General features: G+C 54.6%; 1 protein-coding gene across 34 annotated transcripts in view; it reads left to right on the forward strand.

Annotated features, from left to right (window-relative positions):
* The window catches only part of EMID1 (EMI domain containing 1), a 54,254-nt gene that overhangs the window by 9,788 nt on the left and 27,974 nt on the right, over positions 1-16,492 (forward strand). For 14 of the 34 annotated variants that reach the window (XR_013522184.1, XR_004732086.3, XR_004732085.3 and 11 more), the window contains exons 4-9: positions 8,996-9,079; positions 10,643-10,704; positions 14,780-14,900; positions 15,217-15,267; positions 15,352-15,441; positions 15,989-16,135. Coding sequence is in view for 26 of the 34 variants with exons in the window: in XM_009008733.5 (XP_009006981.1) it covers positions 8,996-9,079; positions 10,643-10,704; positions 14,780-14,900; positions 15,217-15,267; positions 15,352-15,441; positions 15,989-16,135 (555 nt within the window). In the remaining 8 variants the exon portion in view is untranslated. The remainder of the gene's footprint in view (positions 1-8,995; positions 9,080-10,642; positions 10,705-14,779; positions 14,901-15,216; positions 15,268-15,351; positions 15,442-15,988; positions 16,136-16,492) is intronic. The other 20 variants (XR_013522205.1, XR_013522208.1, XM_002743645.6 and 17 more) reach the window with 3 other exon arrangements.

Below are 16,492 nucleotides of genomic sequence, written 5' to 3' on the forward strand. Positions count from 1 at the left end.
ACACCTGTCCTGCAGATGAGGAAACCGGGGCTCAGGAAGGGGAGAGGCACACACCTCTGTCTGTCTGCCTGGCTGCACTCCCCACCCCACCCCCTGCCCCTGGGCTCTAGGGATGGGAGAGCTCGGCAGGGCCCTTCATGTATAGAGAGTGTCCCAGGCTCAGGGACTCCTTCCACCACCCCACCTGCCTTCACCGCGTGTACCTCTTGGTGGCTCAGAGAACCCCTCAGGGGCACAGAGGAGGCAACATGGGCTCCCAGCAGCCTGGGTGCACTCTCCCCTGCAGAACCCTCTCCCCTCCTCCAGGCACCTGCCCCTCTGCTGAACAGCCCAGGCCCCTCCTACCCTCGATGCCTAGCTGAACCCATGAGCAGCAGATGTTTGGACACCAAGAGCTGTGTTTCCAAGCATGGCCCTAAAGAGGATGGGCTGGCCCAGAACCATCCTGAGAACCAGCCCAGAGACAGCTCAAGAGACAGAAGCATTCAGGGGTCCCAAAGCAGCACATGGACATGGACACCAGCCTCAGGACATACCCCAATTCCAGAAACACAAATGTGCGAAATGTAGCCTCTGATTCAAAGGAACATGGTGCTTCCATAAGCCACGGCTCACAAGTGTTTCTTGAGAGATTTGCACACTTCACCTTCCCAAGACCCTCAAGAGCCCAGTTCACAGATGGGGTGACTGAGGCCCAGTGAGGTGGAGTGGAGTGCTCAGAGTCACACAGCCATGGGGATGGGGGTCAGAACTCACCACACAGTGGGAAAGGGAGGGGTCTGGTCTGGCAGGTTCTGACATGGGGAAGAGGAGTCCCCAGTGAAGCTGGGGAGAAACCAGGTGGCTGGAGGGAGAGCCAAGACACCCCATGCCAAACACCCCTGCCCAGAGGCAGCCACAGGGCCGGTGTGGGAGGTTGGAGCCGGTGGACGGACGTCTGAAGGGGAGCCAGGAAGCACCCTCTTGTTGCTGGTGGGAGGGAGAGGGGAAGGCAGGTGGGGTTGAGAGGCAGGAGAGCCAGCCAGAGGGGCGGCTGCCAAGGAGACCACAAAGGAGCTGTGATAGGGAGGGGCAAATCCCAGCGGCATGGGGGCTGCCTGGGCCCAGGCAGGTCCTCTCCAGACAAAGGCCATTCTGTCCCTGGCTCCCCTCCCAAGGGCAGACCTTCCTGGTCTCTAGGGCCTTCAAGGAGTGGATGAGGGAGAGGACAGGTGGGGGAAACACCCATGCCCTTGAATCTAGCCACTGGAGGCTGTGAATCCAGGAGCCAGGCCAAGGGCTAGGGGACTCTTCTGATGCAAAGGCATGGAGCCAGGCCAGCTCCCTCTGCAGGGCCTTCAGGTCCCAGTGTAGGAATGGGATATTTGAGACTTCCTGGGCCAGGCCAGCTCTGCCACACACCAGCTGCATGGCCTTGGGCTGGGGACTCCCCGTGCATTGTGCAAGCCATTGTGTAAGGGCGCTGGGCTGGGGGCGCTGCACTCCAGGAGGCATTCTTCTGCTGCCCACTCGGAGGGAGAGGTACCATCACTAAAAGGCACCAAGCTGCAGTGTGTCCCTGCAGCAGCCTGGGCTCCCCACACTCAGCCTCAGTGTCCTCACCTGGGAAATGGGCAGGATGTTAGGCATCCGCCTCCCCAGGTGTTGCCAGGATGAAATCTCAGAGCCTGTGGAGGAAAAGGAGGTGGGTGAGTGGATGCCTGTGCCCGACTATTCCAGAAAACTCTGCTGGAGTCCTGGGAATGGGGAGCAGGGAGGCACAGGGACATTGCCAGGGGACCCTGCCCTTCCTCCCACAGTTGGGTTCAGGCTGGGCCCCCCAGCTGCTTCTGCTGGTGCCCCCCCTTGTCACCTGCCCAGTGCTGTCACTTGGAGCCATAGAGCTGCATCATCAGGGCCAACAGGGCCCAGAGCAGCCTGAGGTGGGATAAAGCAGAGAGGGAACACCCGCCATTCCAGAATCCAGCCCTAAATCAGCTGTGCTCTGCTGTGTGACTTGGGGCGAGTCCCTTCCCCTCTCCAAACCTTGGCTTTATCTGGAAGTCACCCAGCATGGAGAAGTAGCACGCATGCTTGGCTCATGGTAGATGCTCCACAAGTGACTTCCTCTCCCATCCCCAACCCACCCCCTCCACCGTGGTGGGGATCACGTGGCAGACACAGCCCTGCCTCCCTCCTCTGAGGCCTCCCTTCTCAGTCAGCTTCTCAAAAGGGGACTTGAGTCTCTCTGAGGCTGGTGGGCTTTAGTGAAGGACTTCACGGCGCTGGTTTTCTGCAGAATGGGGGTGTTTACTTTATGACCAATGAAGATTGTCTGGTTTGATGTCCATGGCAACCTGTGGAGAAGGGGCTAGAATGGGCTCCATTTTATAGATGGAGAAACAGGCTCAGAGAGGTGATGGGACTGGCTCGAGGTGGTTCAGCAGCTGAGAGCCAGGATGGGGACCTGTCTGAGCAAGGTTCTGTGCCTCCAGGCCTCAGGAGGTGGGGCTGGCAGAGGCTGTCACCTGGCTGCCTCTCATCAGAAACAGGGCTTATCAGAACAATGGGTGAGGAAGAACCAAGGCCAGAATGCACCAAGTGGACCAGGCAGGGCTGGGCAGGTGGGTGCAATGCCGGGGCCATCTCAGCCTCACAGTCACCTTCCCTGGGCCTGAGCCTGGGCCTGACCCCCTGAGTGCCTGGGCCAGTGGGCTCTGCTGACAGTGGAGCTGCTGCAGCGACCCCCATGTCACCCTGCCTCTTGAGGCTTCCTGCAGACAGATCAGCCCCACTGTCCAGATGATGAAAGTGAAACTCAGAGAGGGTATGGGACTCACACAAGGTCACACAGCAAGCAAGTATTGTGGCCAGGTTTCTCCCCAGGGTGCCAACCTGAGTTCTATGGCATCCCCGTGCCCCAGACGCTCCTGCAATAATCAGGACAAGGGGAATGAAAGCTGCCACCACCCTCCGTGCCAGGCACTGCAAGGCATACCCCTCTGCAGGAGCCATCATGGTACAGAAGGCCCAGATGCAGAAACTGAGGCTCAGAGAGGGGAATACCTTGTCCGGGGGAGCAGCCTGTGAGCTGAGGAGCTGGACTCAAGCCTGGCCAGTCTGACTGCAGCCAGGGGTCTTTCCTCTGCAGCAGCACTGGCTGAGGGTGTCCCTAGGAGCGTGTTCAGACAGTTAGGATGCTGTGAGGCTGGTGGAAGCCAGTCTCAGCCCCAGCCCCTCCCAGATAGAAAGATAGAGAGGCTGGGCTTCCTCCCCTCCCCTCTCCATGGGCCCCATGAGCTGGGTTGCCTCTGCTTCCCCCTCATAGGTCCCACTGTCCCCAGCATACATATTCCTTCCCCACCCATGGTTCCTCATAGCCCTTGTCTTCCAAGATGGGAAACCAGAGAGGGGACACTTGCTCAAGGTCGACCACAAAATAGCCTAAGAACGGGCCAGGCACAGCGGCTCACACCTGTAATCCGAACACTTTGGGAGGCCAAGGAAGGGGGATCACTTGAGACCAGGAGTTCAAGACCAGCCTGGGCAACGTAGCAAGACCCTATCTCAAAAAAATAGTTAAAAAGAATTAGCCGGGTGTACTGTGCACCAGGATTACTTGGGAGGCTGAGGTAGGAGGATCACTTGAGCCCAGGAGGTTAAGTCTGCAGTGAGCTGTGATCCTGCCACTGCACTCCAGCTTAAATGACAGAGCAAGATCCTGTCTCTAAAAATAAAAGAATATTTTAAATAGCCAAAAAACAGACTGAGGCTCCAGCTCAGGCCCTTCCTGGGCTCTTTGTTCTCCTCTACCATCCAGGGCTGGGTACTCCCCACACTCATCTCTTTTATCTTACCCAGCTTCCAGGTATGATGGTGAGTCAGCTTTTGCTTTGCAGATTCAGAATCCAAGGGCTAAACACTGCAAATCCACCCACACCACCACCCAGCCACTCCTGCTCCTGTCTGGGAGGCCCGGCAGCCTCCACCTCCCTGCCAGTCCATTCTGTACCCCCAGAGGCACGGCTGCCTCCTCCACTCTCTCAGCCCCTGCCTGCATTCCCTGAATCTCACCCTCCCTCTGTTTGACCCCCCTGCCCACCCTGGCTTTGTCTCCCATACTCAGCCTTGGCAGTGGCCAGCAAGTCACTGCTCTGCCTGCAACCCTCTGGATGCTCCCACCTGGCCAGGTTGACCCCCATCCTGCCACCCTGACTTGCACATCCCCAGTGCCTGGCACGGGCCACATATAAAGTGAGTGCACAGGAATTGAATAGGAACTTTGCCTACCATGAAGAGGGGACCAGGCTGGACATAGACTAACCCTTTCCAGAGGCTCCTGATTGGGCTGGAGGGTTCTGGGAGCTCCCAGCCCCAGCTCTGACCCTAACCCTTTGCTCTGACCACCGGAAGCAAATATTTACATCTGCAAAGTAAATTCTTCGCAGGAGACCTGGACTGGATCTGGGAGGGCTGCCTCCCTATGACTTGTGGTCACTGAACTGAGCAGAGCAGATCTGGGGGGTTGGTTATGAATGAGGAAGCCTTTCCTTTGGCTCCTCTCCAGGGAGAGAAAGTCATGAAGGTGGAGCCTAGGGACACTCCAACTTTTCATACCTCTAATCCCCAACTTTTCACATCCCTACTCCCCAATTTAGGGCAAGGTTGAAATCCCAGACCCCCCTCATCCCTGCAAGGATAGAGCAGGAAGCCTCTCCTCTCTGGGCCTCAGTATTCTGTGCCATGAGGGTCCTATGAGAAGGGGCACAAAGCCTCTCAGCTCTGGCCTGGCACTGGGCAGAGAGACGAAGAGCCGCTTATGGGGTCCAGGGCTAGGAACTGCAGACAGCACTGGCCGTGTGGAGGTCAAGACAGGGAGTATGAGCTTCAAGGGGGTTTGAAGGTGGGTGCACTGGCCTGTTTGGGAAGGCTTCCTGGAGGAGGTGGCATGGGCACAGCAGCTGTAGAGATTAGAAAGCACGGGGTGGGAACATGCATATGTGTGTGTGCGTGTGTGCGTGCATGTGTGTGTGTAGGATGTGTGGTGACCTCCCAGATGGTAGGAAGTAGCCCACAGTCAGACTTCCAGAGTGGAGCTGGTGTTTGTGGTCCTGGGACTAGCCTTCAGGGTCCCCCTGGGAGGACAAGGTTGAGGCTGGGGAGGAGCCCTTCAGTAGGGACCACCAGGCTGAGATGAGGAAGGTCTCAGTCTATGGGGGTCTGTTTCAGGGCCTCTGACCGAGCACCAATGGGAGTGATGTGACATTTTTGTCCAATGGCAGGTCTCCCCACAACCGGCGGCTTCTTCTTTACTGGAATTTTGCGTGCTACGGGGCCATTTTATAACCTATATCCCTTCAAAGGTTCCTGTCCATTTCTTGGAATTTTGGGGGAGTTTTTGGATAACTTTTTATGAATCTTGAATCCAAAGCCAAAATTTTCTTGTCTTTTGAACAGTTTCACTATTTCTTTAAACTCTTTTCTTTTTTTAATTTAAATTCTCAATGACTTTGAGCGTCTGGTGTCTGTGCTGGTCGGACCATGTTTTTATTTGTTTTTCTAATTCTTTCTGGCCCCTGGAGAAACATCAGAAACAAACTGTCTGAAAAAGAATTTCCAACCACAAGTTTACAGATTCATAACTCAGGGACACTCTAGTGTGACATGAAAACATTTATGCTGATTTTATTTGATTTTTTTAGATAGGGTCTCACTCTTCCAGTGTAGTGGCACAATCACAGCTCACTGCAGGCTCAACCTTCCAAGCTCATGCAGTCCTTCACATCAGTCCCCCGAGTAGCTGGGACTACAGGCACACACGACCACACTCAGCTAATTTTTAAATATTTTGTAGAGACAGGATGTTGCCCAGGCTGGTCTCAAACTCCTGGACTCAAGCAATCTGCCCACCTCAGCCTCCCAAAGTGCTGGGATTACAGTTTTGAGCCACTGCACCTGTCCCATTTATGCTGACTTTCTTTTCTTTTTTTTTTTTTTTTGAGAAGTCTCACTTTATCACCCAGATTGGATTGCAGTGACACAATTTCAGCCCACTGCAATCTCTGCCTCCCAGGTTCAAGCAATTCTGCTGCCTCCACCTCCCAAGTAGCTGGGATTACAGGCATATGCCACCACCCCTAGCTAATTTTTGTATTTTTAGTAGAGACAGGGTTCCACCATGTTGGCCAGGCTATTCTCAAGCTCCTGACCTCCGGTGATCCACCTGCCTTGGCCTCCCAAAGTGCTGGGATTGCAGGCGTGAGCCACCAAGCCCAGCCCATGCTGACTTTCAAGACAGTTGTGTCTGCCTTTTATTTGGTCTGCTTGCTCGAAATTTATTTTCAGTTGGTGATTCATGTATTCATCCACAAGTTTTATACATGAGGCTCATGAGGTCTTACTGGGTGCTGGGCACTTTTGTAGGCCAAGCACAAGAAAGACAGACAAGGTCCCTGCCCTAGTGGGGCTGATGTTCCAGCCAGGAGGCCAGATGACAGGCAGTGGCCCGGGAAACCGGGGCAATTATTAACATGCTAGAAGGTAGATAATGCAATGAAAAAAGAAAAGAAAACAGTCGTAGAGGGGCGAGTAGAATCGGGAGGGGAAAGCAGCTGAAGCTTCATCACAGAGGAAACTCAAACATCCCCGGTGTGGGAGAGATGGCCGCTTCTTTTGGTCAACTTGCCAAAAACAGTACTAAAATGACATCACATCTCCACCCAGAAGCAAAAAAGAATGAAGAGGGGCGAGGCACAGTGGCTCACACCTGTAATCCCAGCACTTTGGGAGGCCAAGGTGGGTGGATCACGAGGTCAGGAGATCGAGACCATCCCGGCTAACATAGTGAAACCCCATCTCTAACAAAAAGAGAAAAAATTAGCCAGGCATTGTGGTGCGTGCCTGTAGTCCCAGCTACTCGTGAGACTGAGGCAGGAGAATTGCTTGAACCCAGGAGGCGGAGGTTACAGTGAGCCAAGATCGCACCACTGCACTCCAGCCTGGGCGACAGAGTGAGACTCCATCTCAAAAAAAAAAAAAAAGAATGAATAAAGAGGGCTTGGTGAGGCCATTCTTCTCAGGCACCAGTGCTCCTGCTGAACATGGAGCCTCCCTGCCAGGTGCCTTGTTCCCTCCCACCCACCAACCACAAAAAGAAATCTGACCCTGGATCAGGCAGACCTGGGTTCAAATCCAGGCTGAGACCTTCCCACAGACAACAAGTTGGCAAGTCACCTCTCTTCTCTGCCTCATTTTCCTCCAAGCAGGGAAGTGGAGCTGAGTGTGATTCAGTCATCCACCTTTATCTGAGCATGGGGGACAGAGAAGAGGTAGCACTGAACTGTCCTGTGTCTCAGTTTTCCACCTGGAAAGTGGAGATGATACTAGCACCCACTCACAGTTAAGACTGTATATGTGAGGTCGGGTGCGTGGCTCATGCCTGTAATCCCAGCACTTTGGGAGGCTGAGGTGGGCGGATCACCTGAGGTCAGGAGTTCTAGACCAGCCTGGCCAATATGGTGAAACCCCATCTCTACAATTAGCCACACATGGTGGCAGGCACCTATAATCCGAGCTACTTGGCAGGCTGAGGCAGGAGAATCACTTGAACCCAGGAGGTGGAAGTTGCAGTGGGCAGAGATTGCGCCACTGCACTCCAGCCTGGGCGACAAGCAACAAGAACAAAACTTTGCCTCAAAAGAAAAAAGAAAACTTAGCCTCAAAAGAGAGGAAAAAAAAAAAAGACTGTGTATGTGAAGTTCTCAGAAGGTGCCAGGCCCGGGGTAAATGCTAAACAAGAGTTACCTGTTCTGATTCTCACCTTCCTTGTAGGATTGAGCCAGCCTCTACAGGGTCCTTCATATGGGCATGGTTCACAGTGACGTCTCCCCTCCCCAGGGAGCCCCCAGTGCTGACCCCAGTCCTGGGCTGGCAACCCACCTTCCTCCATCCTGGTGAGATTAGCCCCCTGTGCCTGGGCAAGTCACAGGCCCTTGAGGAGGGTGTGCTGGGGGTGCAGGCTCAGTAAAGGCCCCACAATGGGACCCAGAGCTGGGCCTGGCAGCCTCCGCTGGGGGCTGGCCAGAGGGACCCGTCTGGTTTGAGTTCCCGGCGCCTCTCGCTCCCTGCATCAACCCGCAGTCCCGCTCCGAGCTGCCAGGCCCGTGCCTTATTTGGGGCTTGTCTCCCCCCAGACAACATTTCATGGCCTTAAAAGGAAGGCCTGGGGCCTGCGGGGGGCAGTTGCCAGTGCTGGCTCTGCAGTGTCTTCAGCTGTGTCCCCGCCCCTGGTTTGGCCAGTCCATCCCTCCAGCTGTGGAGAAAACCAGGCCCCCAAAACTGGACCAGACAGGGTGGCTGGAGAGGGGGTCCTCCTCGGGTAGGGATGGCAGCAGGGACTGGCCCTGGAACTGACTCCCCTCGCCCTCCCAGGCAGCCAGCCTCCCTCTGGTTTTCATTTAAAACCAGGGCTGGATCCACTTCGGTATCCTCTTACCAAGCCAGGCAGGGAGAGTGTGGATGGCGATAGTCATGGTAGCTGTTTATTGAGCACCTACTGTGTGTGCACAGCAGGCCCTTTGCACACATGGCCAACCTTGGGCCTCACACCAGCCTGGAAGGTTTAGAGGCCTTAGAATACCATTTTACAGATGGGAAAAATAAGTCCGGAGAGGACAAGTCACCCAGAGCAGTAAGTGTCAGGACTCAGACCCAGGCTTGTCTGAGCTCTAAACTCTTAGCCCATGAGGCTGGCTGGGGTCACTGGGGAAGCCCTCAGCCTCATCCATGGCTCCCGCCCCATTGCCAGCCCCTCTCCCAGCCCTGTCAGCTGGCCAGCCTTGCTCTAGCTCAGCCCAGTTCATGCTGTGTGACCAACATACATTGCCTGTCCTTCTCTGGGCCTCTGTGTCCTGTGCTGAGAGGAGTAGGGATCCATGCTGGGGCTACACTGGTGGGCAGAGGGGCCTGAGGAGGCAAAGGTCACAAGCCAGCAGGCCTCTTACCCTCCATTTCTCAGTTGCAGGTTCTTCTGGCTCCATAGAGCCCATGTGGTCGGGCAGTACCATGCGGCGTATGGCACTTCGGCCCACAGCCTTCTCAGGTGGGTCCTGGGGCAGCTTCTGCGGTTCCCCCTGGGCTGAGGGGGCCCTGGAGGGGCTCAGGGCAGTTTGGTAACTGTCCTACAAGCCAGCAGGTCTGGCAGTAGAGGGTCAAGGACAGTATCCACCTCTCCACCCCATTCTCCCCAGGCTACAAAAGTTGCTTTGATGGGCAGAGAAAGGACCCCAGAGGGGTCCTCTCAGACACCCCGAGACTCGTGACCCCTGGACTCTTGCAGATGCCAGTTCAGTCCCCCGGTTTCCTCTTTTTATTTAATCAGCACTTTTCTGCGTGTCAGCAGTGTGTGTGAGGCCCTGTGCCAGGCGCTTTCCATCAGCAGCTCATATAGACCTCACAGCTGTCCACTGCCCTCCCATTGTCCGCCCCTTTTATATTTTTTGAGACAGAGTCCCTCTGTCACCCAGGCTGGAGTACAGTGGCACAATCTCAGCTCACTACAACCTCTCCTCCCGGGTTCAAGCGATTCTGCTGCCTTAGCCTCCTGAGTAGTTGGGATTACAGGTGCATGCCACCACACCCAGCTAATTTTTGTATTTTTAGTAGAGATGGGGTTTCACCATGTTGGCCAGGATGGTCTCGAGCTCCTGACCTTATGATCCAGCCACCTCAACCTCCCAAAGTGCTGGGATTATAGGCGTGAGCCACCACGCCCGGCCCCACTGTCCACTTTTTAAAGAGGAGAAAGCTAGGCCGGGTGTGGTGGCTCACGCCTGTAATCCAAACACTTTGGAGGCCAAGGCAGGCGGATCACCTGAGGTCGGGAGTTCAAGACCAGCCTGACCAACACGGTGAAACCCCATCTTTATAAAAAAATAAATAAAAAATAAAGAGGAGAAAGCTGAAGGTCTCTGACCTCCCTGCCCTGCCCTGCCCCAGGCCCCACGGCTGGGAATTGGGGGGCAGCACTAGGACTAGACCCCAGATGTTGTGCTTGTTAGGCACTCACCCCTCCCTGCTCTGAGCTGTGGCCCCAGGCGCAAACAGGAGTGACACTCCCATGAGGAAGGGAGAGACTGCTGGCGCAGCACTTCTGGGGGCCAGCAGCTGGGAAGCTTCGTAACTGGCCAGGGATGCTATGAATGACTCATGTCATTCTTGTGAGTCTCACCCAGGAGGCCCAGGGGTGCTGGATGGTGAGTCAAAGGAGGCTCAGAGGATGGCACCTCTGAGGCCAGCCCAGTCCAGACTGTGCTGGGTGGGTCCCCATAGCCGGCCATTCCCGGTCCCAGCCCTGCCCAGACAGGAAACAACAGGATCTTGTGCCTCACTTTCTGGGAAAGGGGTCATTTTGGACCCAGAGGCTGCCAGGGGTCAGGTCCTGCTCTGGGAGAAGCAGGCCACTCTGGAGGCTCCAGCACCAAAAGGAACTTGCAGGGTGAGGTCCCCCTGGATCCTGTAGCCCCTCCCTGGCCCAAGGCTTCCTCATGGGTTGGGGTCATCAGGTATCTGACTCTTCCCTCCATCCAACCCCTCAGAGACTTAAGGGCTCTGAGGGGAAGCCTAGGACCCTCAGCCCTGGCCCCAGCTTCCTCCCTCCCCGCAGGTTGTCTTAACTGCAGCAAAGTGTCGGAGCTGACGGAGCAGCTGAAGGTGCTGGAGGCCAAGGTGGGTGAGCGGCTCCCTCCTGGCCCCGTGCCCCAGGCCAGGCCTGGAACCACCACCCAACCCTCCCCGCCTCCTTCCCCGAACCCCATGGTCACACCCTCAGTGGACCCACAGGACAGCTCTGAGCCAACTTGACAAGCAGTGTCCCCTGCCAGGCATGTCCTGGTCTCCTCCAGTGTCCCTCCAGTAGAAGCCTGCTCACAGATTGTGCCTCAGTTTCCCCATCTGTAAAGCAGAGGGAAAACTAGCATCCACTCAGTGAAGACTGTGTATGTGATGTGCAAGTCACCGCCAGCCTGGCCTGTTCTTCCTCCAGGAGGCCCGGGAGCTCCCTCCCACGGGGCTGCATCACCCTCCCAGCCAGATCAGCAGATCCTAGTGGGATTTCCTGCCTGCCCCATCCCCTTTCTCTACCTGCCAATCCCTATCCATAATACTATCTTCCTGATTTCAAAAACAAAACATCTATCACGTATGTCAAATTCTTTCAAGATAAAATATTTTGTATTTTGATTTTTTTTTTTTTTTGAGACAGAGTTTCACTGTTGTTACCCAGACTGGAGTGCAATGGCACGATCTCAGCTCACCTCAACCTCCACCTTCTGGGTTCAAGCAATTCTCCTGCCTCAGCCTCCCGAGTAGCTGGGACTACAGGCGCGCGCCACCATGCCTAGCTAATTTTTGTATTTTTAGTAGAGACAGGGTTTCACCATGTTGACCAGGATGGTCTCGATCTGTTGACCTCGTGATCCACCCGCCTTGGCCTCCCAAAGTGCTGGGATTATAGGCGTGAGCTACCATGCCCAGCCTGTTTTGTTTTTTTGAAACAGTGTCTTGCTCTGTCACCCAGGCTGGAGTGCAGTGGCAAGGTCTCAGCTCACTGCAACCTATGCCTCTTGGGCTCAAGTGATCCTCCTCCCACCTCAGCCTCCCAACTAATTGGGACATAGGTAAACAAAACCACGTCTGGCTAACTTTTTAATTTTTGGTAGAGATGGAGTTTCTCCATGTTACCCAGGCTGGTCTCGAACTCCTAAGCTCAAGTGATTCGCTATCTCAGCCTCCCAAAGTGCCGGGATTACAGGCATGAGCCACTGCACTGGCCATAAAAGTTTTTTTTTTTTTTAATTAAAAAGTACAGCTGGGCATGGTGGCTCACACCTACAATCTCCACACTTTTGGAGGCCGAGGTGGGTGGATTGCTTGAGGCCAGGAATTCGAGACCAGCCTGGCCAACATGGTGTAACCCTGTCTCTTTTAAAAATACAAAAATTAGTCTGGCATGGTAGCGCACATCTGTAATCCCAGCTACTCAGGAGGCTGAGGCACAAGGATCACTTGAACCTGGGAGGCGGAGGTTGTAGTGAGCCAAGATTGTGCCACTATATTCCAGCCTGGGCAACAGAGTGAGACTGTCTCAAAAAAAAAAAAAAAAATTAAATTAAATTTAAGAGAATGACATTCTAAATTTAGAAACATGAAAAACTCAGAATGTGAAAGAACAGCCAGCAAACCATTCTCAGCAGTTGCCCATGCCCCCAAAGAGTACAACTGTTGACATTTAAACGTGTTTTCTTCCAGATTTTCTAAATAGACATGCACACACTTTAGTGCCTATTCTCTGTTCTGTCATTCCCTTCTCTGGGAATTTATCTTTTGTTTTGTTCATTTTGTTTTGATTGAGAGACAAGGTCTTGCTTTGTCACCTGGTCTGGAGTGCAGGTGTTACAAATCTGTGGTGAGTTGAAGCTCACTGCAGCCTCCAACTCCTGGGCTCAAGCTATCCTCCTGCCTCAGCCTCCTGAGTAGCTGGCACTATAGGTGTGTGCCACCACACTTGATTATTTAAAAAATTTTTTTTCAGAGCGGGGTCTTGCTAGGTTGTCTAGACTGGTTTTGAACTCTTGGCCTCAAGGAATCCTCCTGCCTTGGCCTCCCAGAGTGTTGAGATTACAGGTGTGAGCCACCATGCCCAGCCTGGGAATTTATTTATCTTAATGAGATTATCAGATGCAAAAATGTTTACCAATAGAGAAATTTGAAAACTGGGCGGCAGAAGGCATGGTTTGTGTGATTGTGGAGAATTCACTCTGTGGACATTCAGCAGCCGTTTAAAATACTTCCCTTGCCTAACATGAAAAGATTTCTCTAGGCTGGGCTCGGTGGCTTACACCTGTAATCCCAGCACTTTGGAAGGACAACACAGGAGGATTGCTTGAGGCCTGGAGCCCGAGACCAGCCTGGACAACATAGCAATACCCCATCTCTACAAAAACTTAGCTGGACTTAGTGGCATACGGCTGGCACAGAGTCCCAGCTGTTCAAGAGGCTGAGCAGGGGGATCACTTGAGCTCAGGCGGTCAGGGCTGCAGTGCGCTGTGATGGCCCCACTGCACTCTAGCCTGGGTGGCAGAGCTAGACCCTGTCTCTAAATTAAAAAAAGAAGATGCCCCTGATTTATCAAATGGGAAAACCAAGCTTCCAAATAGCATGCACTGAAACCTGAGTTACAAGGCATGGGGTTCCAGGAGCAGTTCCCTGAGCTCCCTCCCAGGAGAAGCCCACGTAAGAGGCAGCTCAGTCCCACATGATGGGACTTGGTGATGGGAGTTCCTGGTTCAGGGTCTGCCAGAGAGTTTCATGTTTTCTCTGGACAGACTCCCATGATCCCCGATCCCCTGGTGTGTGGTCATCTGGCCTATCCTTTGTCCTCAGCAGCTGAGGGGACACCTCCAGCTTCCCAGAGCTTCCTCACCATGGGCCCCAAAAGTGGACCTTATTACACCTCCAGGTTTCTATTTCATGTCAGACTCTTCCAAACTTCCTTCCAAATTTAGTGAAGGCCAGGTTCAGTGGCTCACACCTATAATCCCAGCACTTTGGGAGGCTGAGATGGGTAGATCCCTTCGGGTCAGGAGTTCGAGACCAGCCTGGCCAACATGGTGAAACCCTGTCTCTACAAAAATACAAAAGTTAGCCAAGCATGGTGGTGCATGCCAGCTTCTTGGGAGGCTGAGGCAGGAGAATTGCTTGAACGCAGGGGGTGGAGATTACAGTGAGCCAAGATCGTGCCACTACACTCCAGCCTGGGCAACAGAGCGAGACTCCGTCTTAGGGAAAAAAAAAGTTTAGTGAAACTCTTTCCAGCCGTACCCTGTGGTGCTTCAACAAATCAAGAAAAGCTTCTTCTTATTTATTTAGATAAGCATGGAAAAAAACTGTGTGGGCCAGCAAGCACTGTGACAGTCACAAAGCTCAACTTGGATGGCAATAATGATGTCAATGACTTTTCCATAATGCATGTTATGAATTGTGCACTTTGAAAAACACTTTCCTTCTGAGGAAGTTCTGTGCCCCTGTGAGCCCAGGGCTCCACTCCCAGCTGGGCCTCGCTGGTTATGTGCCTCCTGCCTCCCGCACCAGGCCCCTTAGCTGGCCTGTCCCTAGTGAGACCCTGGCTCACACCTATAATCCTAGCACTTTGGAAGGCTGAGGTGAGATGATTGCTTGAGCCCAGGAGTTCAAGACCAGCCTGGGCAACATAGCAAGACCTTGTCTCTACAAATAATTTTTTTTTTTTTCTCTGAGACACAGTTTCGCTCTTGTTACCCAGGCTGGAGTGCAATGGTGCAATCCTGGCTCACCGCAACCTCCGCCTCCTGGGTTCAAGCAATTCTCCTGCCTCAGCCTCCTGAGTAGCTGGGATTATAGGCACGTGCCACCATGCCCAGCTAATTTTTTGTATTTTTAGTAGAGGCAGGGTTTCACCATGTTGACCAGGATGGTCTCGATCTCTTGACCTCGTGATCCACCCGCCTCAGCCATGCCCGGCTCAAATAATGTATTTTAATTAGCCAGATGTGATGGTGCACACCTGTGGTCCCAGCTGCTCAGAAGGCTGAAGCAGAAGGATCGCTTAAGCCCAGGTGATTGAGGCTACATGAGCCATGATGGCACCACTGCACTCTAGCCTGGGCAACAGAGCAAAACTCCATCTCAAAAAAAAAAAACAAAAAAGTAGGGAGGGGTCCTAGTGAGACCTTGGTACCCACCCCGTCCCTGTCTTCCTCTCCAGGTGGCCATGCTGACTGTCACAGAGCGGCCAATGCCTCCGACACCAACTACGGCTAAGGACCCTGTCCTGCTCTGGGGCTCTCCTCCTGCCCAGGGCAGCCCTGGAGGTGGAGGCCTCCGGGGTAAGTGTCAGACTCAGACTCCCCTGTGGGAATGAGCACTGGATTGGGAATCGGGAGTAGGATTCTGGTTCCCACCCTGTGGCTGACTCCCAGCTCAACCCTCTAGTGGGCCTCAGTCTTCCCATTTCCCATTTCTTAGACCTGCCTAAGAGGATCGTCTCCTGGGACTCCTGAATGCTGCAGTCCCTGGAGAACGAGCAGCCTCAGTAGACCCTGCTTGGAGGTTGGGGGGAGCTGGGAGTGGGGATTCTGGATGAGCCTCCCTCCTCCAGGCCCAGCAGGGACACTGACCTCTGCCTACCACCCCCCATGCCAGGGCTGCCAGGAACCATAGAGAGTGTGAGGGTCCCGCTGCTTCCCCGAAATGGTAGGTCCTGGTTGGGGGACTGGGACTAGGGTGGGAGTCAAGAACAGATCTGGAGCTGCCAATCTGATATGCTTTACCCCCCAGACCAAGGCGGTGCTCGGGGGCTGCCTGGGCCCATTGGCCCCAAGGGAGATGCTGGCAGCCGGGGCCCAACGGGGATGAGAGGTCCACCAGGTGAGTGCCCGCAACACTGCCCCACAGCTCCTCTGGCCATCTCCCTTACCAGGTGGACCCTTCCCTGCTCCTGACATGGCCAGGATGGCCTGCTTGCCTCTTCATTCAACAGCCCGCCAGAGAGTGCCCCACCCATGCCTGGGCTCCATGAAACCTTCTCTTAGGTTCACTCAATCCACATTCCCTGGGCACCTACACTTAGCAGACTCTGAGCTGGGCACTGGGTAGGGTCAGACATGTCTCTGCCCTCCTGGAGCTCCCATACTGCTGAGAGCAGGGCTGGGCAAAGAAGCAACAATGCTCGCCCCATGTGACCAGGGTTCCTATGAGGGGTTTTGGGGGTTTGGGAGCCCCAAAGAAGGAAGACCCAGCCCGGACGAGGTGGAGGACTGGGCGCTGTGCTCATCCCCCTGTTAGATAACCCGGGAGCCTAGGCCTGTGGACTCTGAGGCCCTTTCTCCTGCCAGCTGTTCCAGACTACCTTACCCTGTTCCCTAAGGCCTCCCTGCCTCCTGTATACCCATAAATCCCTGTGATTCCATTACAGGTCCACAGGGCCCCCCAGGGAGCCCTGGCCAGGCTGGAGCTGTGGGTACCCCTGGAGAGAGGGGACCTCCCGGGCCACCAGGGCCTCCTGGTCCCCCTGGGCCACCAGCCCCTGTTGGGCCCTCCCATGCCCAGATCTCCCAGCATGGTGAGTCCCCTGGGGTCCCAGCAGGTGGAGGTGGGTGTGGAGTAGCCATCAGCACAGTGCCTGCTACTATCTGCCAGGTATCTTCTGTGTGCCAGCCCTGCTCATGGTAGGCCACATGTGACCCAGTCCTCCAGCAGGTGCCTCTGTCCTCCTGTGTTTACAGATGGGGAACACTGAGAACCAGAGAGGGGAGGTGGCTTGCCAGGGTCCCACAGCCCGGGCATAGGGGAACAGCTTCAAACCCAGGCTGCTCCAGAGCCTGTGCTTAGAGCCACCGGGTATCAGGCCCTCCCGAGCCTTGGAACTGGCTGGAATCCAGTTCTCAGAGCACTGGGAAGCAAGAGACCTGGCATCAGG

This window comes from Callithrix jacchus, chromosome 1 (genome assembly GCF_049354715.1).
Source record: "Callithrix jacchus isolate 240 chromosome 1, calJac240_pri, whole genome shotgun sequence".
Lineage (NCBI taxonomy): Eukaryota > Metazoa > Chordata > Mammalia > Primates > Cebidae > Callithrix > Callithrix jacchus.